At 42.8% G+C, this 27,753-nt stretch overlaps 1 protein-coding gene across 13 annotated transcripts in view; it reads left to right on the top strand.

Moving 5' to 3' along the window:
- GRIN1 (glutamate ionotropic receptor NMDA type subunit 1) overlaps nt 1-27,753 on the top strand; it is a 1,139,664-nt gene that overhangs the window by 1,073,339 nt on the left and 38,572 nt on the right. For 4 of the 13 annotated variants that reach the window (XM_069609855.1, XM_069609857.1, XM_069609860.1 and 1 more), the window contains one exon: nt 1,359-1,382. The exons of 3 other annotated variants lie outside the window; for them this stretch is intronic. In XM_069609855.1, the coding sequence (XP_069465956.1) occupies nt 1,359-1,382 (24 nt within the window). Of the gene's footprint in view, nt 1-1,358; nt 1,383-12,047; nt 12,084-26,182; nt 26,349-27,753 lie in introns of all 13 variants that reach the window. 6 more of the 13 variants (XR_011268544.1, XM_069609858.1, XM_069609862.1 and 3 more) reach the window with 3 other exon arrangements.

Genomic DNA, 27,753 nt, shown 5'->3' with positions numbered 1-27,753 from the left:
GGAGGACTGTTGTGACTTGTGCCTTCCAGAAAGGTGTTTAGTTTCAGAACATTTGTCAGGCAGCCACGTGGGCTTTGCTGCAAACCTTCACAAAACATTATCTCTCACACTCCCTGCCTGGAGAGGAAGCCAGAGTGTGTAGGTCAATAGTCCAAAATTCCTGTTGGTAATTGCTTTATCTAGCTGGCCCCTATCCTCAGTCCTGTTTGTGGTATGACTTGCATACAATTTTATAAACAAAGGAATCTGTGGGAGGAATCTATCTATGAGAAGAGCATATTACCTATGTTAGTGTTTATTCTGATAGATAGGATGATTCCTCCCACAGATTACTCATCACCCTACTACCTGCCCCACCAATTTCAGTCCTCAGTTGGATATTTTACATGTTCCTTCAAAACACTTTTAGAAATGCCAGCTCTGAGATTCCTTGTGAGTGCTGAAGATCAAAGGACAGAACTGAGGGGGAATGGGACCAGTGGCTCAAGTATACACAGAGATGATATCACTTCCGGCACAAGCCAGCTCCAAGGAACATCAAAACATCCAACATTTTTCAAGAGGAGACTGTGGCAGAGGAAGAGTTTATAAAATACGGGATTTGTGGGAGAAATCGTTGTATCAATCAGAAAGAACGTTACCATAGGTAAGTAATTTGTTTGTCTGTCACACAACAACCCAACAACAAAAAACAACTGACTAACCTAAAAATCGCTACCTTTACACCATACTTTAGCTTAGAATTCTCCAAAGCCAGCAAGTCATTCAGTAAACCTACTGCTTCCACCTTCAGCTCGTGCTAACACCCTTCTTTACCAGAGCGTGTACCTCAAAAGCCTCAATTCCGGTAGTGCTTTACCAACATGCCAGAGAGTGTTGGCAGTGATGTAAACCTGAAGTGGGTTGTGGACTCTGTGGATCTGTCAGTGTGCATAAGGGTGGGGGATCTTCATCACCCAGCCTGATCCACTCTTTAAACCCATATACTCGTAGATTCTAGCCAAACACAGCTACTAGTCTATTTATTTGTATGTACTGGCATTTATTATTTGCAAAACTAGTTGGGCAGCAACGGGTTACTCTACAGAAAGTGTCATAAGCAGTGCAAGAGATGTTGCAAGCTGGAGTGGAGTGCTTTGGGATTGTTAATACGTATGCGGTAAGGACCAGGGTGGAACAAATTGTTCATTTCTTTCATGGGGATTCTTGACGTTCTCTGCTTTTCACCCCTTACTGAAGTGCAGGAGTCATGGAGCAAACATGTCTTGTGATGGGATGCTGTTTTAGATCCTGGGTGCATAGTTTGTAAAAGCTTGTCTTCTACTCTTTTCTTTTTGGCACGTCTTGATGTGGTGAAGGATCAACAGAACACACATGATTCGGTAAGACAGATTTCAAAACCTTTATTCAATTTTGCCAGGATGGGGTGGGGATAAATGTCTATAGGTCTAGAACATTTGACTAAACTATTAGGTTCACTATGCTAAAGGTGTCAGGATGGGTGTCAGGATGGGTCCACTCAAAGTGTCTATGAAGCCTAACTATGGAAATACTGGCCTCCCCAGGGTTCCCTTCTCTAGTATACATGCTCAGGGATATAGCGCCCAGCACACTTCTTGGTTGAAATTTACAGTCTTGGGGAAATAGTGCCCTGGCCTTTCTTTGCCTCTCTGTTCTAGGTATCGAGTGCCCTGTTCACTTCTTGCCCACTCACTGTTGGCTTCTGGGCCACTCAGTCCTAGGTGTGTAGCACCTTACTTGCTTCTTGGTCATCTAAATCCTGGGAAATGTAGCATCCTCCTCACTTGTTGCCAGTCTCGGACCAGTGAGGATTTATTCCCGCAAAATTAAGGTAATTGTCAGGTCTAGATACTCTCACCCTCTAGTCTCGGTTCGCCCTTGAGTGGGTCAGTAACAATACCTCACAACGCACTTGTAAAAGTGAGTATTCCTTACCCCTTGCTTAGGGTTTTCCAGGCTGTGTTATTCCAACTCACCACCCAGCGTTGCCCTCCAGTGCTAGTCCAGCAAACTATTTCTACATTTTTCCCAAGTATTGCCCAAACCCCTTTTGATCCCCTGCCATGACTCAGGGAAAGTGTCTGTTCCTAGCAGCTCTCTGGACTTGCATCTCCTGCTTTTTTCACCCACACTTGTTTGCACTGGTTTCCTCTACAGGCCCTGAGCTGGTCTGAGCTCTAGTTGCAGAGCATTGAGCAGTTTTACAGTCCTCCTGATTGGTATAATTATGTGCTAAAAGTTCTCATAACCCTGGTTTCCACTTGCTCCTACAATGGGATTGATTGCCTTTATGTCTCTGCTCAGGTGACAACATCCTTTTAATAGTTTTGTTCAACATTTGCAAATGACAAGGTCAGTGTTGGTAATTGCATGCAGCTAGCAGTGGTGTGGAAGTGCTGATGGCCTAAATGGCTGGTTCGCTATTTTGAAGTTGATAGGAAGGTGAATGTGAAACATGCCACTCTGCTATGTAAGCTGTGTCCTTTTGGGGCATCCTCGACAGAAAGCATCTAGTCATGAGAAGGGTGAGTAGCTCTGCACCTCCAACACAAATCCAAGAAATAAGAAGTGCTGCATCTATGAGGGCCCTGGCTAGACGACCTATCATATAACTCAGAGGTCCCCACTCGCTTCACAAGGGCCATCACGATCACAACATGAAACCCAAAATATCACTGGTGCTGAGAAGCAAGGTTCCTCCCAAACCTTAGGCCCCAACTCAAGCGTGGATTCTCTCCCGCCAACATCTAGCGAAGATGGTTAAGACCCTGACATATATAACACCTTAGTGGCTCACTCTGGCATCTTCATCTTTTCCAAGATACTTGCCAGTTTCTTGGAGCCTGATTAAATCATGTGTTGAATTCTACAAAGTATGTCCCTAATAATAGGATACCTGGGAGGATAGAGATGGCCACCAACTTCACTGAAGGAGTTTTGTGGTTTTACTGGAGCAAAATCGGTTGGAATACATAGAACACGTTGTGGGCCTCAGCAAAGCTAATAGGTATTTGCTTCTCAATCTGTGTTGGGGGCAAAGGAAACAAACTGGCCCAAAAGTGGATTTTTCTACTCTGAGAATCGATAATAGCTTGATTATAGCCTTACCAATTTGAACTGGCAGATGGTATTTTCCGAGAGTGTCGGCTGGTGGCATATATAATAAGCAAGCAGTCTTCAAGTCTGAGTCCAAGTCCCAGTAGTGCCTCAATGCAGACATGAGGTCCATGCTCTAGTGGCTTCTTCCATAGGCCTCTTGGATATCTCGACCAGTCTGTTACATTGGCTTTACCCCATAGTTCTATGAGTGTTCGATCTGGAGAAATCCTGTTAGAGTTAAGTGTTTTCTCTGGTTTTCAGTAAACAGGATCATCTTAATGGCCAAAGATCTTCAAACCCCCCCAGACTGACTTTTGTTGTCCATAGGGTGCAATGTCCAGGCAACATATCACCCCTACGAGCTCTGAATCTGTGATTCCCTCAGCTTAATCCTGTTTTTTATATAGAGGTGGCTTTGCCAAAGCATTTGTCTTGGGCCTGTCTATAATGGCTGTTGGACTTGGCAGGGATTTTAGATCTAAGGACAGCTGGTGAACATATGGGTTTACTGGTGTCTGGTTAGATCAATGAGGTATTGCTCTCCAATGACCTCTAATCTCCCCCACCCTGATTGTGTCAGTTAGGGTCTTTGAGATCTGAAACATTCTATTAATCCCTGAGCTTCTCCCTGTTGGTGGGATCTTTTGCTCTCTGGTCGGTTTTCCATCTCCTTGTGGAACAGTAAGATCTAAGGGTTCCTCAGCTGATCCAAGTGCGCGTTGCTCCTCAGGGTGTGTAGTTGTTCCCCAACCTTTGAACAGCTTCTTCTTTTGCTATGATAATCTTTCCCACCTTTGGCAAGTGGGACTCATTTAACTGGTTACCTTAAAAAGGCTTACTGTTGTTTTTTTGGACATCCCTAGTTAGGAAAGCCATGTGTATGTTCTCCAATGCCGCAGTGCCTTTATTACAGGTCTCACAATACAAATGGACTATATTTTCCACCGATTAATTTGAAGGGATAGGTCTGAAACATTTAGGCCCAATTTTACCGTGGCTCACTTTCGGTCACACAGTACTCTCACAGTAGACACCTGAAATCTTTCTCCAAGTACAGATTTCATTGGCTGCAAACGATTTCTGCAACAGCCCTATGGTACGGCTACATATAAGTCTGTATCAATAATTGTGTTTTGCCTAGCTGGAATCACTTAATCATAAGCACTGTAGATCTGATGTCCCTGGACCCTTAGTGAACAACATGTTGTGATTACAACCTATTGATTTAACCTAGGGATCTGCAACCATTGGCTCTACATATCTTTTGGACTACACCTTCCATCAGGCCTAGCCAGCATAGTCTAGGAGTTGTAGTCCAGAACATCTGAAGAGCTGCATATTGCAGACACCTGACTTCACTGGTGCACATTTAAGCCTGGTATCATTGATTGAATCATTTTTTTTAAACAGGTTATTTTACAGGAGACCAGTCTCTAAGCGCTGGACCGGGACTCAAACCTGTATTGTTCTCCACGTCTTGTTTCCAAGACAAACACATTGGCCCTGAGCTATCCTCCCTGCCATGTTTTCTAATAAAAGTGGTAGCAGTGTCTAAACACTGAGGAGGAATCATCATATATATCAAAGGTGGCAGAGATCGAAATTTTGCATAAAGATCTGTGGAATCCACATCTCACACCATGTGTGGCCAAGGATCAACTGCCATTAATAAGTCGGCAAAAGAGATTTTAGTCGTTTACTCAGTTTTGCCAGGATGCAGTGCAAGATCAATGCCATAGCTCTACGGGATTTAGCTGGAATAGTAAGGATCAATCTCTTACCATCAGTGATCCCCCAGACTCAATACACCTGAAGACTGGAATTTCCCAATCGTACACCAGAATGGAAACTGCACTCCCCCCCAGCATCCTTAGTCCGGAACACATGCTCCGGAATGCCAACACAGCAACCGGGGCTGTGCCCTGTGAACAACAAAGACGGTCTTGGGAACTAGCTATCTTTTTAACTACACCTGCTACCAGTAAGAGAGCAGAGCCATCACTACTGCCATACTATATGGCTTCCTGACTTTGGGTGCATCTGTACCTCAGTGTACTGGTGGAGCCTAATTTGGCATCTACTCTTGAAATCTTGAAAACAGGTATTAGTGGATCACCAGGCTGGAAATGATATCCCTCAGCCCCACTGGCATCTGAGGCATGCTGCGACATACCCACGCCAGGAGTGGGGCTGGTCGAGTAATCAAATAAAACAGACTTGCGTTCTAGCCATCTTTACTGCTGTAGCCGATAGCAGGAACCTAGCAGAGCCTCTCGGGAGGATATCTCAGCGCCAACGTGCTCACCTTGGAAGCAAGACAACACGGAACAACACAGGTTCGATCCCCGGGTCCGCGCTTAGAAACCTCATGGTATTAAGCGCATTATAAATAGTCTATCATATCACTGCTACCACAACGTCTAACTCCCTGACATTCACCGCACCCATTTCTTTGTTTTGCTGAGAGTCTTATATGCCATCTATGACCTCTCAACCCTAGAAAATTTGAAGACCAGTATTACCCGATCACCAGACTCGGAATTATATCCCAGAGCAATGGTGGCACCTGACACATGCTCCAGCATGTCTACAGCTCCACTGGAGACTAGGCCTCCCTCATCCCATTCCCATTTCCTCGGGGTAGTACGCATGGATCAAAGGACATCGCAAAGGGCCTCTTCCATGTTAAGGGATTTGCTGCAGATTGCAGACATTCCTATATACCGGGGATTGCGGGGAGGTCTTTCTTTGTGGTTTAATCTGAAAATGACTCTTTTGTTCACTAAGGTCCGGCCACCAGGCTGGGTGTATCCATTCTGCTCATTGTATGACAATAAGGCTTTTACCGATGAGATCAAGGCCTATCTTTCTAATATCGGCATCCTACCTTCACAACCCTGCAGAGCTCTTCCATATTCAATTCCCCTCCGCCAGACTGGCCTTATTTTTAACCTCCTTAAGACCTGCACAGCAGAAAGACACACTGATGAATTACAGTATATACTTGTCCAGGAGCAGTCCAACGTGAAACAGTGGCGCGTGGACTAGAAACAAAGGAAGGGTCCAACAGACACCCCTTAACATCTCGGACGGCTCACAGTCCACAGGGCCTCACTTCAGCCCCAGACCCCGAAGACCCCAACAGCCCTCCATTTCACCACACTGATCTATGGTCTAGCAGACATATTCTGTTGCAAAGTCCTTCTGAGAGGGTTTGTATTAGAATTAGGCAGAGCTCCCATTAGTCCATTGCTCGTTTGTAGGTGGCACAGCTAGTCTCGAGGTTGATGTAGGCATTGGTGAGTATCCAGCGTAGAATCATAAAGGTTAGGTAATGTAGAGATATTTCTTAAGATCTTTGATGAAACTGCATGCAGGATGTAGTTTAACGGAGGAATGAGCAGAGCTGAGGATCCTATCACGTTCTGCGTTGACTCGCCCAAATAGGAAGCACAGGACTTGGACAAGGAACTTGGTCAAAGTCTGAGTAAAAGGCAGAGATGTTGCCATGCTGTCTTGATCTATTATTTGGTGATGGGTGCTGTAAAGGAGAAGTCACATTTAGCTTGAGCCAAGCCCTTTAAAGCCATATAAAGATGGGCGTGCGGCAGTCTTTCAGCTAGTGGTTGTTGTTGATTGTCGAAATACATTTTAATAGAATTGTATATCATAGGTACACTGGTGTTGATTCTTAATTCTGTGAATACTGGTGGTACTCCAGTACAGCAAATAGCCTGCCTGATCAGGTAGCTATCTGGCTTCTGCCAGCTCTGGCGTCATGCAGTGGTAGGGGAGGTGAGTGGTGTTTCAGAGCATGGCAAGCAGCAGTGGAGCTGCACAGAACCACTTTCATGTCAGTGTTAAGGGGGCGACAGTAGGAGAGAAATGTGCATTGGTGCATGGTAGATTGGGAGTGGTCACCTTGCTGCAGGGATTGCACCTTCTAATCCAGGGCCCAATGTTCTGGCTCATACAGGAAATAGTAAACTAATCTCCAGACACTGCTGACACAGTTGCACCTAAAACCTGCTACTGGTGGTCACGTGCATTGTTTGCCAATCCTAAAACAATGTGTACACTAAAGAACACTTGGACAATCGGTAGAAGAATCAATGCAGCACACCATAAGTGCGTGTCTCTATCCTCAGTGCCATAGTTTCTGTTTGCCAAGATGTTATGTTCTGCTCTACAATCTTAGCACTAAAATACTGCATCCTGGGCTACTCGACACGATTCTGTTGTAAGGAGAAAAGCTACGTGTTCATGGCTTTTCAGAATTTCAGAGTAATTACGGCTACATTTCCTAAGAGGCAGGTGTGAACTGGAAAGCCTCTTTCACCTATTCTTCTTTTATTATAAAAGGTAGTAAATGCAGCTACAATTCACTGCCTGATTTCATGCACTGTTGGTATGTAAATAGCCCCTTGCTAATACATTTAGGAGTCAATCGGCTAATACCATTGAGGTAGCTGGCGACAAAGAGTACACTTGTATTACCGGGGTCCGGGTGAGGGGCAATGTGGCCCAGCCAGCACTGGCCCATACGATACACTATCTGTAGGGTGTTTAATGTAAGTAGTTGATGCTTGACAGGACGACTGCGTTCACTAATTGGATCCAATACTGTTTTTTCAGAAAAGTTTACATTCTTGTAAATAACCTCAGGTGAGCAATGTATTAGCCACATAGGCCACAGATATTCATACTACCTGTACCCGGATGAAGCTTTTCCAGGTGTATTGCTTCACGTGTTTTTACAGGTTTTCCCATTTCCCCATATACACAGAAATACAAGGCAATTGAAACACCAGGAGACAGGACATAACCATGGTCTGAACGAGGGGAAGCAGTCTCCCAAAGTAAGCAGAGAAATGGTGGGAGTTCAGCTGAGGTGCCGAGTCCCATGTATGAACTAGAAAACAACATTATGCTGCCGATGGCACCACATTTTGATGCTCTAAATCCCATATTGGAATCCTCAACGTCCTCATCAGAGTTGATTTTTTTATTTTTTATTTTTTTATTTTGTAGTTCCTTCAGGGTTCCCTAATTGCCTTTTTAGAAAATAAACAGCTGATTAAACACCAGCGAAAATACACCTACAATTCACGTTGACGTCTTCTTCCAAGAGTTATTAGCAGACCCCACAGTGTTAAGTGCCCTAATGTGCTAAAACATTTCCTTTCCCAGCATACTCTAGCTAACAATTTAATCTGCTTTCCCTGAAGATGTGTACTACTTCAAGGCGCAAACGATATCCTTTCTCGGTCGAGCTGCTATGCTTGCCCAAAACCTTTCCTTTTTCATTATATATTTTATACCTTAATTCATTCTTCCTCAAAGTAAGTGCTTTATCATAGATGCCCAGTATAAAATGCATGCCACAGTAAGACAGTATAGCTGGGCTGGCTGCACCAAAATGCCAGTCTAGCCACTTAATAACACTTATCACGCTTGTTTTATCATAGATGCCCACTATTAAATGCCATGCCATATTGATTTCTAATCCGCCCCACCACCCTCACCCATGCCACCAAAATCAACACTTTTTGGGCCAGCAGAAACGCAAACCCACACACGATCACTTGCTAATTCACACACACATTCGCATAGCATTCACTGGCTCATTCACATTACCACTCATATACAACACACTCGCTTATTGACATGCACACCAGCCAGCCACTCATACATCATAAGCTCTCTCATTCAGCCCCAGTCTGGATTCTTCTCACCGCCTCCCAGTATGAAGAACAAAGCCCAGCTATTCTTAAAAGACTCGCCTCATTACGAGTTTGCCGGTCCGGATACAATGGTATCCATTGTATCCGGACCGGCAAACTCCTAGTTGGGCCCGCGGCTGCCTTTTATTCTGCCAGGTCTGACATGGGGGAATGAAAGGCACCCACGAGCACAGCAAGCCTGTTGCACCGGCACGGTAACAAACTGTGCCGGTGCTAGAGGCATCCCCCTTCCCACTATGGGAATGTGGATCTACCAGCCCAGGCACCCGCGAAAGGGCAATTACCGGGTCTGGCGGGGCCGAAATACCCCGGTAATTGCCCATTCGTGGGTGCCGGATTTTCTTGCTGGCTGGGATGTAGCCTTGCCGGTTTTAACGGCAAGGCTACCTCCTACCTATGGGCCTCATTACGAGGTTACCGGTCCGGACACAACGGTACCGGTAAGCATGCCAGTACCGTTGTATCCGGACCGGCAAACTCCGAGTTGTGCTCGCGGGTGCCTTTCATTCCGCCAGGTCTGACCTGGCAGCTGCAAAGGCATCTGTGAGCAGAGCATGTCAGATGCACCGGCTCCATTCACGAATGGTGCCGGTGCATCCGACTTCCTTTTCCCAATGGGAATGGGGAAGAATATTTTCCTGCACCCTGGAATGGGCAATTACCGGATCCGCCGGGGTTGTAATACCCCGGTTATTGCCCATTCCAGGGTGCCGGAATAATGGCGACTCTGGCAGTAGCCGTGCCTGTATTACAGGGACGACTGCCGCCAGAGTCGTAATGAAGCCCGTGTGTTTGTTTGTATAATGGAGCAAGAGTTGTGGTGATCTTAAGTGTCTTGCTGCAATGATGTATGTGTCAGCAAGTGATGCCAGATTGCTGCGAGGTCAATGTGCGTGTGTGTGACACGGTCATTGTTCTGTGAACGACCGTTGGGGGCTGGCTGGGTGTGGATGGCCAGTGGTTTGGCCAAGGATCTGTCTGGGGTCCCTGTCTACGTACCAACCTTCCTGTATGTTCACTCACCTCTTTGTAGACCAACGGACACTAACGCTGCTCACACTGCGGCCTGGGTTCAGTGTCTTCTGTGGAGGACAAACCCACTACAGATGCTTAATACAAGGCACAGGCTAGTCTCAAAAGAGAAAAGGTTGCTCTGCTTGGTAAGTGTCGTGTGAAGTGCATAGTGCGCTTGCAGTCTGATCTAGGGTTGTGCTATTTTGTACAATATAGGCTGAACAATGCTATAATGAGCTTTTATAGATGCATATGCACTATGGCACAAAGAGGGGTGGGGACGTGTTCTCTCAGTCCCCAAGAACGCAAGTCCCTGCAAGACAACTGTGCTATCTCTGAACTGAGCCTATAATCAAAACCCAAACAGTTTGGGTCATACGAAGACACGTGGCCTTGTAACCCGATGCATTCCCTCGGTGTTTGAGCATAGAGAAGGATAGCATTATAGTGGTGTGCTAATGGAGTCATGTTTGCACATTTACAAGCGAAAGTGATGCTCTGTGCAAAAGGTGCTCCTCTTGCATCTAGACTCTGGAGTGATTTTCCATTCAGAATCCAAACATGTGTGACCGTCTGTCCTTCCAAAGAGCGTTGGGCACTTGGCACTTCCAACAGATGTCCAACCACTTAGTTCTCAGGAAGAGCAAAAGGTGACCACGTTGGTGCTGAATATTAAAACCCAATAATAATGTTTTCTCACTCATCATATTCTTTTCCTAGATATAATTGTGTAAGATCAATATTGTGTTCGAACCCATGGTTGCTACCTCAGCCTACTCTTTCTAGAGCTAGACTAACACGCAGACAATGCCGATGCTTCTCAATTGCCTGCCACCCATGTGTGGACACACTTGACTGTGGCTTACTATTTGTGTGATCTGATGCCCATTGGCTATGTGACTGTAGAAACTTCAACAGCCAGACACTACTTTTATGGTGCGTCCCAATGATCCTACAAAATAGAGCAGCACTGAAATGATAAATATTGCAGAATATGCATTGCAATATGTGGCATCCTGAAGAAGCCTGGGAGCAGCACTCTAGGTACATCACACATCCCGAATGAGCATCATTCCAGCAAGGTCAATGTATCGTACTCATAAAAATAAACGAGTCAAACCAATAAAGCTGCTCCCTTTCTTCACACTATCATTATATGGCTTCATAAATGTCACTGTTATATTTCTGTATTTGGTTTACCCGTTGAACAATCCCTTTTTACAAATCTACAACCGTGTCTCTGAAATTATAGACGGCACAGCAACAGATGTATATTTCATTTAAAAATGATAAGGTTGACTTCATAGGTGCTCTATACTCCACTCTACAAAAATGTGTGAACTTTTGTTGCCTCCGCTTGCAGTTTTATGATCAGATGTAAATCTCACATGTTGCTTCGCAGCAGGGCTATTGGTGGCAGCAAGTTAGCGGTTCAGTCCTTTGCCCAGATCCCTAATCTACTTCCCGGTGCCACCTTCCCCTGCCAAGAACTCAATTTCCTCCTAATGTCTTAATCTCATTAACCTGTTTCCCCACACATAACCCAATCCTCCTCCACTGCTATCAATTGTCTATCCTAAACTTACTATCCCTTCCTGACAATATTTGGTAACTTTTTTTTTCAACTACCACCCTTTCAATATTAGAACCATGTCAGGCGCTCGGAGACCCTCTGGGTAGGCCCAGGGCTAAACTAAAATTCAAATGAATTAAATAAATAAACCATGTATGACTCCTCTTCCTGGTGCCACATTCCCTCATATACTGTCATTAAACTCGTCCCAATGCACCAGCCACTCCTTCCACCAACCCCCAAGTGTCTCAGTTATCTTCTGGTGCACAATAGGCACTGTACCAAGGCCCAGCAGAATATATTAGTCCAGAACGCGTCATTCTAAATATTTCTCTAGTTGGTTTGGACCTATGCAGAGACAGCTGTTCAGATAGATGTGTCCTTTGCTGCCCACTCTGAAAATCTGAACATATTCCATTTGAGTTTATTTGCTTATATTTAGACTATATGTATATTGCTAAAACCCATGGATATTCACAAGACATGTTTTTAAAGAGCATGATAGCAGGCCAGCTATCGACTAGTTTGGCAGGTGGTGTGATAGTGCAGACATATTTATTTTCTTGAACTGAAAGATGTTTTTTCTCTTCTCTCAGTGACTTTGGAAGTTTGTTTCAAGCCTTGCTCACCAGGTAGGATAGGCGCTTGCCTCCAATGAAGGATCTACTCATTTTTGGGATTAACAGAATTGTACTACGGGCGGATCATCGCATTCAGATTTGTTCATATGTAGCCATCCTTCCTTTGAGGCCCTGTCATGTAACAATTCGTATAAGTGTGAGTATTTTAAACCTTATAGTTCATTCCACTGGAAGGCAAGTGGTTTCTTAATACCATGTCGGTGTGTGTCATTTGGCCACCTTTAAACCACAAAGCAAAAGACGTTATCTATTTTGGGTCATCTTTTGAACTTTTTATTCCCCAGAAAGGTACACGAAAGAGACCATTTTTCTTTACAAGTTTTAACATGTCATGACTTGTTCTCTGGATGCATACATTCGATAATAGATACAGTACCGGAGGTTCTCATTACTGCAACATGCTTCCATTACCTCCGGAAATGTGATGGTCACAAAGGTCTTATCCCTTATTGGACCACGACAAAATACACCTCCCTTATCCAGACGTTCTGAAGCTCAGAACTGAGAGCTCAATGGTGCATTTTCGGCTGTGATGACAACATGCTGTTCAGAAAATGCATTCTGTGACATTAACACCAAGCATAGTAACGTTAGTCTGTAATGAAGACGCTGACAACTTTTAAAGAGAACCCAACTTTAGGTGAGAAATCAAACTACAGCTCAACTTCTCAGGTCACATTCACCCAACATTAACTCGCACCATGCCACAGGCATGCTTGTGATTGCTTACATAAGTGAAGATCACAAGAATTATCTCTACAATTGCCAAGGAGCTCAGAAAATGTCTGAGTACTCCACATTTCAAATTCAGTAGTTGTAGCCGAACTGAATCAAAATGCAGTGGCCAATATAGAATAGTATTCTGTTGCATTAGGTTTCTACACCATATTAAGTCAGAATGTGATCATTTTGTGTCGCCAGTGACGACACGAAAGGATAAGCATTTCATCAAATCAAAACAACAAATCCAAACAACTACCACCCAGCTCACATTAAACAATACATAGGCCACAGTGAAAAATTAATTAGAAGCAATGTAGGATAGCCTTATCACATGTCCGGTTGCATAGAAGCAGCAGCAGCTCTCCAAGGGCAGCACCGCACAGTCCAATATAATTGACATCTGCAAAGAATGGATGGAAGGTAGGCCAGTACATTAGTGCACGGACCAGAGGAAAGGAGTGGATAACCTATCCGATGGACAACCAGAGCATCAGAGCATTCGGCCACACAGGATTCCCACAGACTCTGATTACATATGTACTTATCATTGAACAAATGGTTTCCTGATTGAGGAAACCCGCGTCCCCTGCACACTATCAACAAGGGCCGTGGCCCGTATAGAGTTTTTAAGGGTACAACTAGTAACCTTATTTATTTTTACAAGATTTGTTTCTTAATTTCAGTAAATTTCTGTGCTTTGCTATGACTGCAAAAAAATCAGGAATCTCTCAATTAATACTTGACAATTAATCTGTTTATCAGAAAAACAGTAATTTATTCAGATTTTTAACAAAAAAACATTCAAAGTATAATCTGGCCCAACACGTTTCGAGTATCAATTTTCACTCTTCATCAGGGGCAATGTGTTCTGTATTCTTTACATTAAGTATAAACACTGAAGAGAAAATAAATTAAATTAATATGTACTTAGCAAAATATATAAAATGCCTCTAGGCGTGCACACCTATATTTGTCATTTATCAGAAAATGGATAACATGAATTCATGTCTGTGCATAGGAGGTTATGCTAATTCTGCAAGTAGGGGTAGGAGAGGGTTACCACAGCCCTGGCACAAGACTGACAATTATATGAAAAGAAAATAGAGTCCTAAACTTAAGGACCCTCGCGCCACCTGCAAACCTTCTAGCTGATCTCAGTCAATTATTCCGACAGATATATATATATATATATATATATATATATATATCTTTGTAAGAATAGTTCACAGGATAATCAGGTATATCACAAAGAACTTTAATCACAGAAAAAAAATATATATATATATGCTGAGCTCTGTGTGTTTCGGCTATCATGCCTTCATCAGTAACGAAAATTAGTTGCACAAAGTTCCAGTTTCTTCAATTCAGAAATCTATAATTCAAAAAACACATAATAAAGTCAATTTATATATATTACATAACTCAATTAACAGTAAATACTAGACCTCACATGTTTTGGTATAGTCATTCACCTGCATTTGGTGATCAAGTAATCCAAAGAATCTAGCCAAGCTAGTTCCCAGAAGTTTATAGGTAAAAAAGGTCCTCATGAGTGTTCCCCAATCAATAGGTAGCTGTCAAGTTGAGATAGATAGTCAGAAGTCAAGGACAACTAATGTGTACGTAAAAATGCAGTAATCTGCTGAGTGGAGATCATACCTCTGAAATTAGTATGCAATGTTTGGACATTTGAGTTGAGGTGGTTGGACTCTCGGAGTCATCAATGTGGTCTCTCGTGATCTGATGAATAGCACAATTTATATTCAAAGAAAATCTAGGATCAAGGACAGTCTTGTGTAAGGCTCAAGCTGTTATTCAAAATTCATATTTTACGGTGTACGACAGAGATCTCTAGTAAGTAGATAATTGTGCATTGTTCTAGTCATTGCAAGTCATTCCTTGCACTGTGGTCTGTGATGTTTATCGGTCAATGCTCGGATGCCGAAAGTCATCAAGGTTCCTTTGATAATCAGATCGATGGTATAATTGGTATTTAGAAAATAGTCTGAAAACAAGACCCATGGTATGAGGGATAGTTGTCTTGTATTCATATCAAAAAATCTCAAAATGTACAGAATGATACAAGAATATATACTAAGGTGTATGCACAGATAGTAATCTTGTAATCATATCAATGAAATCTCAAAAGTTACAAGAGGATTCAAGGTGTATATACATTAAGGTTCATGATGCGGTCACAGGATGTTGTAAATATGCTATGATGTCTAGAGTGATAGAAAGCATCTAGACTATCAGGCAGTTATTTCAAACTATATATTATAAATTAACAAGTAAATGGATATGTCTTGTTCGGCTGTTTAGCGGCAGACTTACCCACAGGTCCAAAAAGAATCAGAGAATGCCAGTTTCTCACAATGAGTAAACCAGTGCTTCCAAAACAGCCGTAATTTAAGATGTGTGCATTAGTGTATTGCGTCCTCACGTCAAAACGTAGTGCTGCTATGTGTAAACAAAATGACGAGAAAAGTGAAACACATTCAAACAAGGTTGTATAAGTGTTTGCAGAGTTAGATTGTAAAATAAAAGATATCTGTGTGAATTGAACACAGATTTGTGTCAATGTTTCACCTGAAGAGAGATTGAAAAACAAACTTTTATTAAAGTAATGTGTGACTCTGGTCGTTGTATGTATGTCTATCCTAAGTAGCTCAAATTAGTAAGATAAGGTTGTGAGCAGATATGTAATTTTAAACTTGTAAGGGTCTAATAAATCTTCCTGTAAGGGGAGACTATAATCTCATAAATTGATAATCATAAAATGGGTCCAGTTGCATGACCCAACTATGCCGAAAACACGTTCACAATCTGTATGTACCCATTGTGATGAATCCATAAATGCTTCTGATAGGAGTGGATCACTCATTTCTAGAGCAAGAACGGAATACAATAAGCATTCCATTCATCATGTATTGTGTCTACAATATACTATCTACAGTCGATTCATAAGAGAATCTTTATCTTATTTGGTTCATATAATGATTAAAGATTACTCATTTACAAGATACAGATTCAAACCAGTATACATTATATTATAGAGTCTTCTATATCCAACATGTTATGTATACAGCCTTATTATAGCAAGAACACCATCTTCTAGCAATGCTGTGTATTAAAATCTATATATTTCATTCATGTCTCTTTCACAGCAATATTTATTACTTACAGCTCAATATGACATGTAGAGGCTATATAGTCACAGAAGTATATATCACTTGCTGGTTTATAAGGCAAGTAATGAAGGATCAGTGTCCAAAATGTCCTTACTTTCTTAGAGGAAGGTCCCTAGATAGAACTCTTCATTCATTCCTGATGTATAAAACGTGTCCAACCTGTCTATCCATACTAGCTCTTACTGAGTCCATTTTTTGTTGAAATTACTACCTCTTGGGGATTTGGTCACCACCTCGAGGATCACACAATGTAGTTGGGCTACCGTATATCTTTTCAAAAGGATATGTCTTGCTACTGGTGACTTATTGTTGTGGGTACGGATGTTGCTTGTATGCTCATTCCACCTGTCCTTAACGCATCTAGTTGTCTGGCCCACATAGATGATACCACACAGGCAGCTCAATCTGTATATAATATTGCTTGTGTCACATGCTGCAAAGTCTTTTAATTCCTGGGCATGCGTGTCGTATACTTGTGCCTTTCATGATGTTATTACAATCGTTACAGCTCAAGCAACAAAAGGTACCATCCTTGTGTTTATGTAAGACCTGTTGTTGGGGATTTGTTTGTTTCTCGGCTTCCACCAGTTGGTGACAGAAGTTTCTTCCCCTCTTGTAAGCAATCATTGGTGGCTCAGGAAACAGTTTATCTAATTGGGGATCATGTTTAATCAGTCTCCAGTTCTTTTTAAGTAGTCTTGTGACTTGATGACTTTGACTAGCAAATTTCATGGTGTAGAGAAAAGGGCTATGAGAACTTTTGGGTTTAGGGACCAGAAGGCTTTCCCTGGTTTGTAGTTTTGCCTTCGCTCTTGCTGTTCTGACTGTACGGGATGGGTGCCCCTGTCTTGGCATCTTTCAAACATTTTGTCTGATTCCAGTTCAAATGTAGATTCATCTGAGATTATTCTTGGAAATCATAAAAATTTACAATATGGTCGATTGTCCTTTAAATGTCTTGGATGTTGGCTGAGATAATGCAGAGTTTTATTCACATCTGTTTTTTTTAATGAAATGTAGTTTTTGTGATCTCATTGTTGATTATTTTGAGCTCTACATCCAAAAAAGTAGCTGTGGATTACACATTTCCACTGTAAACTTAATCTGCAGGTGTATTGAGAAAAAACAGAAACTCCTGCAGTTTTTCTAGCTCGCTGGTCCATATTACAAAAATATCATCTATTGTTCATGCTGTAAACACACTGCTATATTCCAGGTGGTACATACAAATATTTGCGTACACTGGGGCCATTGCTGACCCCATTGATGTTCCGAATGCCAGTAGGTAAAATTGTTGATTAAACCGAAAGTAGTTATTATGTAGAATGATTTTTGCTAATTCGAGTGCAAAGATCCTCGATGGTTGGCAATGTTCGTCACGTAGAAAGGGCCATTCCAGAGCTTCGATACCCTAAGTATGCAAATTGACGTTTAGAGGCTTTTTACGTCAAATGGTCCCCAGGGCTCTAATCTTTCTCCCTGGCTTTTCAACCACTACCTCGCACCTCTTGCCCACCGCATTGCTACATTCTGCTCTAACTTTCAGTGTTATGCGGATGACACCCAGCTCTCCTTCCTGCTCCCATCAGCCACCTCTGCTCCTTCTCTCATACCAGCCTGTCTGGCCGCAATTCCGGAATGGTGTGCTGCCAATGATATCTGCCTTAATACCAGTAAGACCTCATCATCGGGACACCTGCTCCTTCTTTTCATTTCTCTTTCTCGCCGCCCACTCTAGGTCCTCTTCCTGCTCATTCCTGTGAGGCTAAGAATCTTGGTGTCATCTTCGACTCCACCCTCTCCTTCTCTCCTCACATCTCTGATGACTCTAAGGAGTCACACTATCGGCTACACCTCCTCAGAGGTATTTTGCCTTTTCTCACTTTCCCCCAGAAGCTCACTGTCTCTAGAGCCCAGGTCCTCTCTATGTTTGACTATTGCAACAGCTTCTTTCTAAATGATTCTGATTGGTCATTTATAATGCGCTTATTACCCAAAGGTTTCTAAGTTCGGACCCGGGGATTGAACCTTTGTTGCTCCGCGTCATCTTGTTTCCAAGGCAAGGGAATTGCCCCTGAGCTATCCTCCCGAGACAATCTGCCTGTCTCTACTCTTCGATCTTTACAACTTATCCAGAACAGGACTCCAAGACTTGTCTTTGGCCTCGAGCCCAGGGGTCACATCTCTCCAGCTCTGGAATCTCTCCACTGGTTCCCTCTGGCTGCAAAGATCAAGTTCAAGACCCTTACATCGTCTGCAAGGCTTTCTGGGGCCTTGGACTGCACTTTCTCTTCGTAAACATCTTCCTTATCGAGCCCTCTGCTCATCCACCTCCAATTCTCTGAGGGTCAGACACTTCTCTAAGCAGAGAGTGGGGACTAGATCACTTTCCTCTGCTGGAGCCTCCCTCGGGAACAGCCTGCCTGCCTCTCTCAAACTTGAGCAGAACCACCTCCAGTTCCGGAAGCAACTCAAGACCTTCCTTTTCGCTTCCGCTTTCTCTCTTCCTCTACCTTGCTGATGTCCCGGACTGCTACGCACACTGTTCACCTGGCCTCCCACTGAAACTCGGGCCAATACTCCTGCATGTCCAGTTGCCCTTGCACTGCCTCCGGGCTCCTCCAGCACTTAAGGATCTATATCTGCAACCCCACAGTCTCTTGTCTCTCTGCACTTATGAGCCACCCTCCGGCAGCACTCTTTGAGCTACCTGCACTCCCCCCCCCGGCACTTCTCCACCACCCTCCTCCCCACACTTGCACAATTTAAATGAAACAAGGCCTAGTAAAATCAGTGTTTTGTCCTCCCTATGTCCCCCCTTCTTGTCTTGTCGCGCCTAGAAACACATATCATATCATATCACATCATATAAGAGTACAGTTAAATGGTAGTTGTCCCAAATCTTTAATATATTTCAGGAAATATCATGTATCACGTAAATAGGTTGAGGTGTGTTGAACAATTGGTTGAGGAATTTTGTCTAGGTAAATAGCCAAGGGGTCAAAGATGCTGTCAGTTCCAGTAACTTTCGGTCTTAGAGGTGAGTGATAAAGATTTTTATGAATCTTCGGTAGGCCATAGAAAACTGGAGTATTTGAAAAGTCCTTCAATAGATAGTGGTATCATATGGGTGTTTCCCAATTTTATGTTGGAGAGGGGTCGGATTTACAAGGGAAGGAGAGCAGAACACAATTAAACTAAGCCCAACTACCTCTTTCTCAATCCACTGTATATCCGGCAGTCTTTCAAAATCGTGCTGTTTGCTAATTTAGTCACAACACATTTATCATGTCTGTAGAAAAAGTGTACTAATTTAGAACAAAGTTTATTCAAAAATTAATACTTCATAAATAATAGCAATTTAAGACATTCTGTGCACTTTCCACAAGGCACATCGACATAAAAAAAAAAAATTCAATAACTTGTACAATTCGATATTTTACCAGATCGTGGGGTTAGTACATGACATAAAATATATATGCACACAGTTTTTGACGATTTTGATGTTTTCACCAGTATTTTGTCAATTAGGCTGTTCTTGTACACCAGTAACTAAACAGAGAGCCAGCTGTTATCTTCTCTCATATGTTAGGATTTCTATTGCTATCTATTGGATTGTCTACATATGTTTCGGCACAAAAAATCATTAGACACTATCCATAGTGTCTCTTCTTTCTTATTTTAGCCATCTTCAGGACAGGTTTAATTCTTTAGGTTAACAAAGTATACCCAGAAACCCGTAGGTAAATTCGAAAAAGTCACTGCTTTATACCCTTAGTCAGATTGGAAGTTTTTTTTTTCTCTTAAACAAAAGAGGATGACTTCTTTTATGTGTTGGAAGACTGCCATACTCATTTATGCATGTTGATTTTCTTCCACATTCAAAATTTCTATCATTTCTTCTTGTCTTGTTCAGTTGGAATAAGCCGCATCAGCATTTTAGTAATCTTCTTATATTATTCAGCGTGTTAGGAAGATAATTTCTTTATTCCTCTGTTTTTATCCTCGCTCGTTTTTCTCTGTGCACTGTGTTTTCAGATCTTACAAGCTTAACAGTTGGTCAGTATCTCCAGATATATTTGTTTTTCCGGGAGCTTTAATCTTGCCCAGTCACCGACTCTGGTCTTAGTATTTATCTATTCATTGTTTAAAGCTTTGTCCAGGGTTTCTTGAATGACTATTCCTATCATGGATGTCGGGTCTGAATCTATCTCAATGTATGTGTCAGTGTCATTCAGTAGTTCCATGTATTGATTAGTATAAAATGTTGTATCTATTATGGCAAGTGCTCCGCCTTTCAGCTGGTTTGAGTGTCAGACTATTGTCATCTGTTAAGTCTTTGATGAGTTTACGTTGTTATTGACATATGTTGTAGTGTGACATCTTGTTATAATTCATAACTTTTAGATCTGATGTCATCTTACTTTAATCTTTAAGGTAGTGTTATTGACCTGGGGCTCAAAACTGGTTCTTGGTCTAATTTCAAGATAGTCAAATGTTGCAGATGGCTCCTCGCGTGGTGGTTGTAGGTTGGAGAATATCTTCAGCCTCATTTTCCGTATTAGTTTGAAGAGATTCGTCCTTTCTTGAAAGAAATTAGAACCTTGTGGAGGTACAAAAGAGAGACCTAGTTTCAGGAGATCCATTTCATTCCGGGTAAGAGTCCGAGCCAAGATGTTGATTACTAGATGGTTGTCTGTTTGTGCTGTGACCTTAGCTTTCTTTGATCCTCTCCTTGTTTTCTTATTTCTAAAAAAGACAACAATCCTGAGGAGTTTGGTTTGGTAGATGGTATATTAGGTAGTTGTGACTCTCCTGGTACCAATCTTGTACTTAACGTAGACACAGTATTATCTGTATTCAGAATATCTATTTCATGTTTTTCCTCCCCACTGGTTGGTGTCTGACTACTTAAATCATTTTCTCCCTGTTTTAAAGCTCTAGTTTGTGGTCTATTTGAATGATGTATGTACTTAGGCCAGCTTGACATTACCACAAACTTGATGTAAGTATCATCAGTGTCTCACAACAGTAAGCAATATTCTCGAGCCATGACTATATTCTCGTGCGCTGTCCTGGATACCAGGTAATCACCACTGTGCACCTAGCTAACAGTAGTGATAACCCCACAAACCTCCTGTATCTCTTATGCTGGTCTTTAGTGTAGTCCAACAGACACAACAGTGGAGAAGCTATCACCCGCTCCTCAATCATGCAGCCAGCAATGATAGGGGAAACTCTATGCTCGGTGCATGAAACCTGTCTTCCCCTCCCTGCCACTAATACTTGAGTATGCAATGTTCGGATACATATTAATAAGATCGATTAGGGTGTGGTAAACCTGGTGGAGAAACCTAAAATGTAATAGCTTGAATCTTTATTTGTAAGAAACCCTCTTGGTTGGCTGACATATGTATTGTCATTGATCATCACTTATGGGAAACGTCAGAGAACCCTTCCACCGTGCCCTGGTTTGTGCACAGGATTCCTCCTTCACTTTCAAGGCCGCAGATTCAGTATATGTATCGACCTCCCCGTACCCCCAGGTCTAGAGGGGGAGGGATTTGGGCAGGTCCCTCCCCCCAGGAAAATGTGAGCTCAATACCACCTCAAAACAGAAGTAGAAAAAGATATCCAAAGAAGTCATGACTACAAGGAGATTTAAACATCTACCCTCATAAAAAAGGTACCCAAAACAACACTAGCTTAACTTTAAGCATGGTTTGCATCAAAGCTATTTCAAATGTTAAAAGGATCACACCCACTCTAACAATGAAAAGGAGAGTGGAAAAGGGGGTCACCCACCCTACTGTCCTAGCCAGTTGGAACCAGGCCTGGCATGTGGTGAGAACCACATTTATTTACGCACTCTGGGGGCCTAGATTGCTATAAATGAAGGACTGTAATGAAGCAGAAGCAGTAATCACCTGCTTGAGGTAGACATGTTGCCAATTGGGTGCAGGATGTGAAGTAGGAGAAATAATGGGCCTGAGCCACCAAACAATAACTCTCCATGTCCAGGACAGCTTGACATCCCTGATCATTCGGTAATGTTAACATACTCCTCTGCACTTTAGACTGCTTCTCTGCCCATATCAATCTAATCAAAATACACATATCTAGGGTAAGAAATCATTAGAGAGAACTGCTGGAATATTCAGGAACAGTTACAAAAAAGCGTGGTAACAAAAACATCTTGATGCAGGAAACACTTCCTTAATGGATAGCAGCAGCTTTATATATCTTTCTGCAGACTTCGGGGGTCAACAACCGTAACACAATAATTAGCCAGATTAAGCTGCCAAATGTTTGAAAGATTTTCACACTTAGGTACGTCACCTGCTCATATCTCCACCTAAATCCCCAAATTACACATCTCACGTTCACTAAGGCTTCCGTTAGTGGGAATATCTCAGATTTGCTTTGAATATCTCAGATTTGCTTTGATTACTCCTGACCCCTGAATGTTTTCCAAAAATTCCCAAATCCTCGACAATGGTGTCAGATTCGTCTCGGAGTACCGCACAAAAAAATACAATATGGTTCACATTGAGCAATATTAACACTTTCTAAGAATACAATCTCAAGGCAATGGCCTCATGAAATTCTTGGAACCATACAACGAGAGGTTCTATAGCGAGTGGAAATAGCATGGGGGAAATGTGGGCAGCCCTTTCCTCCTCATAACATTCTTCAAGTCGTGAGTACTCTGGCACGAGGCTGTCTATATAATAAGAGGACCAAAGAAACATCAATAGCTCTCCAAACAAATTCTGTAGTACTGAAATGAGAATAAGACATCTGATTTAATCAAAGACATTTCCAGCATCCAACCTTTACAACCGGAAGTGGCAATCTCCTCAGAATACAAGAGGTAGATCTCCTGGGGTCAAACACAGCCTGACCAGACATTGCAAGCGATCCCATCAGAGGAGGCAGCCGGTTAGCAACCACCTTTGTTAATATTGTATTGTCCAAATTGATAGGCAAAATTGGTCATGTTCATGTTTTATAATAGGCATTATAAGCACTTCTCTCCATGTGGCTGGCAAATAACCTGCTTCAATCCGTTCCTCATAAGTAGCCATCATGTTTGACAGCCAAATTAGTTAGTAATGCAAGTCGTCTTGTATAGTGCACTTATGCACTTTCTATAAGAAAAAGATAAGATGACCCAACCTCACATTAACATGCTCAGGTGCTGGGCTCAGTGGCTTGCTGGGGCTTTTGCCCATTGAGGGAAGAGCATATTGGGCACAGGGCATAGGTGTTTATCAGGCGATCGTCAGGTGGTTGGGGCAGAGGCCAGAATCCCAGCTCTTTTCTCCCAGAGGTTTAGCCTGTTGTCTCCACAAAGCCCAAACTTTTCCCACACAATCCAACATTCCGTCCCTCTCCATGCCACCAATGCCCACAACTCACCAGGTTTTCAGGTGCCACCAGGACTTCAGCATCAGAGTGATGCGGCAACTCTGCAGGTGGTTCTTCATTATGAAACGAGCACCAGAAAAGATAGATGGTGGAGTGTGGATTCATCAAAAGTGCAGCACCTATGCATCAAAAGGGGTGCAGCAGCTGCACGATGGTGAACAGCAGTATTCTGGCAGCAACCCGAAACGGGGTTGGGTGGGGGCAGATAAGAGGCATTTTCAATACCACTCCAGTATCTTTGTCCCATTGCTAGCTAAGGTCATCTGGCTAATTTCCTTACAAAGATGTGCGTCACAGCTAAATGATGGAAACTGGGCAAAAACAGCCATGCTTTTTTCATCCATATTTTAAGGGCTGTCCTTCTAAAGGTAAGGAACGAGGGTCTGTCGCAGATTAGCATATCCATCATTATGAAGTTTATTTCAGATTATACTCCATAAAGCAATCAATAAAATATTACAGGACAATAGTCACATTAGTTGATGCTAATAAAAACACCATTGCGGGTCTATGATTTATCAACCCAGTGTCTCTAAGTAGGCCCACAAGCAACATTTTTTTAAGATCAGCATAGAGGACAACATAATACAAGGTGTATTAAGGACTCAGCTTCCCCACATGAGCAGCAGCTATTAATGCTTTTCACCCGCTTGCAAGTAACAGCCTTCAGTGGAAGATTATTAAGGAAGATCATTAAACTAGCTCTCGTGAGGAAGAATCTATGTCGACTAAAGTAGACTTGTAAGAGATATGCAGCAGGATCCCCCACAGGGGATGATGGAGCATAAACTCTCACCTGTGGTTGCAAAAACATAGTATCCCCTCTACGAGCCCCCAGAAGGTGCAGAGGCTTAATTTTTTATTTTATTTTAGAAATGCTCCTCATCATTCAAGGATTCTCAAAATAGGGGCCATAGCAAGATGGTTTAATAAAAGAGTATTTATGAAAACCATCCCATTTATTTAACCCCATCTAGAGAAATAATGTTCCCTATCAAATATTTGGTTAGGGTCCTTTGTTGACCTTTCCATAGAACCTTCCAAACTAACAAATATCTCATGTAGATTGGATCCATTAAATGTATAGATTCTGTTTCTACGTGCATGGAGTATACTAGGGTTGTATTAAGCACAACAAACATGGATTCTTCACTTTCTGGAGATTGTCCCGCTGTGACTTCTCATAGCCCCAGATTTCGCATTCATAGCTGCCAACAGGAATTGCTTTGCCCCTACAAATCATGTGCATATGTTCCACTGAGCTAAGTTTTAATACCCTGGCAAATCTAAAGACCACTACTTGTCGTATTTTGAGTGTTTGCTTCCCAATATGGTCTGTCCAGTTCAGCTTAGTGTTGAATTTCAAGCCCAGATAATCAACATGGTAGAATCTGATCATCTAGTACAATCCAAGGGTTTTTAGCCAAGATTCGAGAAACGGACATCACATAATACTTAGCCAAATAAACCTTCAGACATCTAGCCTTCATGTAAACAGAAGAGCTTTCCACTCGAGCCTGTAGGGATCTCGGTGTCCTGGTCAGGAGAATAGCATCATCGACACAGCCGACAGCATGCAATCTCCTGGCCCCATAGTTAGGAATGTCAGTACTCCAACTTGCCAAGTGAAGTGAGAGCGAGTTAACATAATTGCATATACACAACATGTAAACTGTTTCTAACAGGATGTCTCCTTAAGCCAGAAAACCACTGTCTCACCCATTAACAGCAAATTACACTACAAAAGAGAGGAAGAGTCTTTCTGCAGTAAGTGGGGTGTTGAATGAATTATGCCATTGTTTCAACGTGTACATAAGTTGGCATGTCTGAGGAAGAATGTCAGAGAATTGTGTTTTACATAGTTTTGAACTGGATTTGAACTGGTTCTAAAAGCCATGAGCAGTCATATGCTTAGAACATGTGGGCTTCCTTTCCTTGCCTAGGAATGTTGTACTTTCCAGTGGCACCTGGAAACTTCATTTAGGGGTGCTCTGCTTTCTAAGGGTTGAGCATGAGGATTTCTATCTATCAGTGTTTCAGTGTGTATCTGTCTTCCTTTGGGTGTCTATCTCTCTATCTGCAGTTAGGTGTCTATCTGTCTGTCTTTGGGTCTATCTATCTATCTATCTATCTATCTATCTATCTATCTATCTATCTATCTATCTATCTATCTATCTATCTATCTATCTATCTATCTATCTATCTACCCATCTATCGTGGCAGGCGTTGAAGAGATCAATAAACAAGCTGCCCAGCCCTGGTCTCCTCCGACTAGCCAAGTCCTTGATGGCTGCACAAATCTCCGTAGGCAATAGGGGTTCATTAAGAGTGTCCCTTGCTGCTCCCCCCACACACTCCATTACAACCGGATCCAAATATGTAGTAAGGGACGCCTGCATTTTCCACACATGAGAACCATAGAGAGGCTCATGAAAAATCCAAAACACCTCCTTGATGTCTTCATCTCTTGGAGAAGGGGACAATCTGACAACAGAATTTCCTCACTATTAGCTATACCATTGTTTTGCTCAACCCCTCCCCCTTTACATTTTGTCGAGTCTGGTTCCCTGACACAAAGATGTAATTTCTGCATCCACTGTCTCGTGGCATCCACCCAACTTGACTTGCCTTCCAGCTAACAGTAGGGAGTCACCAGTATCTGTGTTTGGGTCATTCAACTCATGCAGATCCCATACTCTTATGTACCACCCCTTTACGTCCATACTATATGGATGTCCCCCACAGGTAACGGGAACGGAGGCATTTGCACAGCGAAAATGAGCGTTTCCCCTTTCAGTTTGGAGACACTTGTGGATGCGGCCACGTTACTAACAATGCTCTGCTAGCCCCACCCACAAGCATCCTCTTCAGACCCCTTTTCGGGGTGGATGGAAAAAGTTTCCTGCACTGCGTGAGTATGATTTTATTAAAATGTTCACTTCCCTGTTTCAGTTTTTGTTGTTTTCTTGTCCCCAGCGTCTGGTGCCCCAGTTGCCTCCACGCATGTCTGTCTTGGGTGGGTTTTCTAGGTGTGCATCCTTCCCAGGGTTGGCGCCATACTCACTCTGCTCTGATGATTTGGGTGCAGCCCACCAGTGGGACTCCTGTGATGACTTAACACCTAGATAATTAAAGAGCAGGCTTGCCATGTGGTAATACATCTTTTCCATGTTTCCCTGGACCACTTGAAGGCTTTGACCAACAGGAAATTGAGGTCAGCTGATCTGGGTGCAGCCCTGGTTGGAGGCAGTTTGCCAACACAGGCTGGCTTTGAAGGGCTAAGTAAGCCATTGAACAGCGAGAGGCAAGACACAAACGACGACGGAGAGGATGGTGAGGCTGTAGGGCTAGCAGAATATATGGGCATCCCAGCACCTGTACCTCAGCAGGATCAACCGCAGAGGTGAGTGCTGGGATATTAGCATACTTGGTTGAAAAACATTTGACCTTTTCAATTTGACCAAATGTTTTCGATTGTTTTTTCGATCAAATAAAATCAAATTAATATATGGGGAGGGGTAAGGAATAGGTTATGGTGGGGGGAATTACCGGGGGTAGTGCGGGGGGGGGAGGGCAAAAAAGACCCAAAATAATTAGGTCAAATTGGAAAAGTTCAAATATTTTCGATCAAGTAGGCCTAAACCAATGCTGGCTCATGGACTAGTCCTACAGTATACAGGTCAGAGAAATCCTGCTGCAAAAAGATGTGCAGGAAGTCACAGGAAAAATATGATAGAAGCCTCTTTATTGCCCACCCACAAGTAAAAAGATTAGGGCACGTTAGTGACAAACAGGCTCAGAAGAGCTACTCTTATGTTTCCATCTTCAGCCTCGCTCATTAGTAGTGGCTGCAGCCTCATTCTCTCGGCCTCCTGTTTCTCCGCGACCCCAGGAACTAACCAGGTGGCCTTTATCTGCAAGGTTTACTCAAATGCGTTCCTGCACCCATGCCAGGCAAACATGAATGCTATGTTGGTGGCCCTCTGCCAAAAATTGTGGCACAAGTTTTTCTGATTTTCACATGGCTCAAGACCTGTTGGAATCATCGGTTGGCCATTTAGACTCCACCACTCATGATATTTGCATGGGAGTGGATATGCGGTGGTTGGTGTAAAGCACACAACCAAATTCACAGCTTACAAGCAGGAAAGGATCTTAGCCCTAGCATTTGAAGGCTCAGAGCTGTTCCATTATTCAATGGACATGTTAAATAAGATGAAGACAAGCTTTCCAAAGGCGAAATCATTAGAAAGGATGACTAAGCATCCTAGTAAGACCTTCAGCCAAGTACAAAGCAGAGGTGAGATCAGACCCAT

Source organism: Ambystoma mexicanum, chromosome 8 (genome assembly GCF_040938575.1).
Source record: "Ambystoma mexicanum isolate Mex_15411 chromosome 8, UKY_AmexF1_1, whole genome shotgun sequence".
Classification (NCBI taxonomy): domain Eukaryota; kingdom Metazoa; phylum Chordata; class Amphibia; order Caudata; family Ambystomatidae; genus Ambystoma; species Ambystoma mexicanum.
This window is presented reverse-complemented; position numbering and strand designations above follow the sequence as displayed.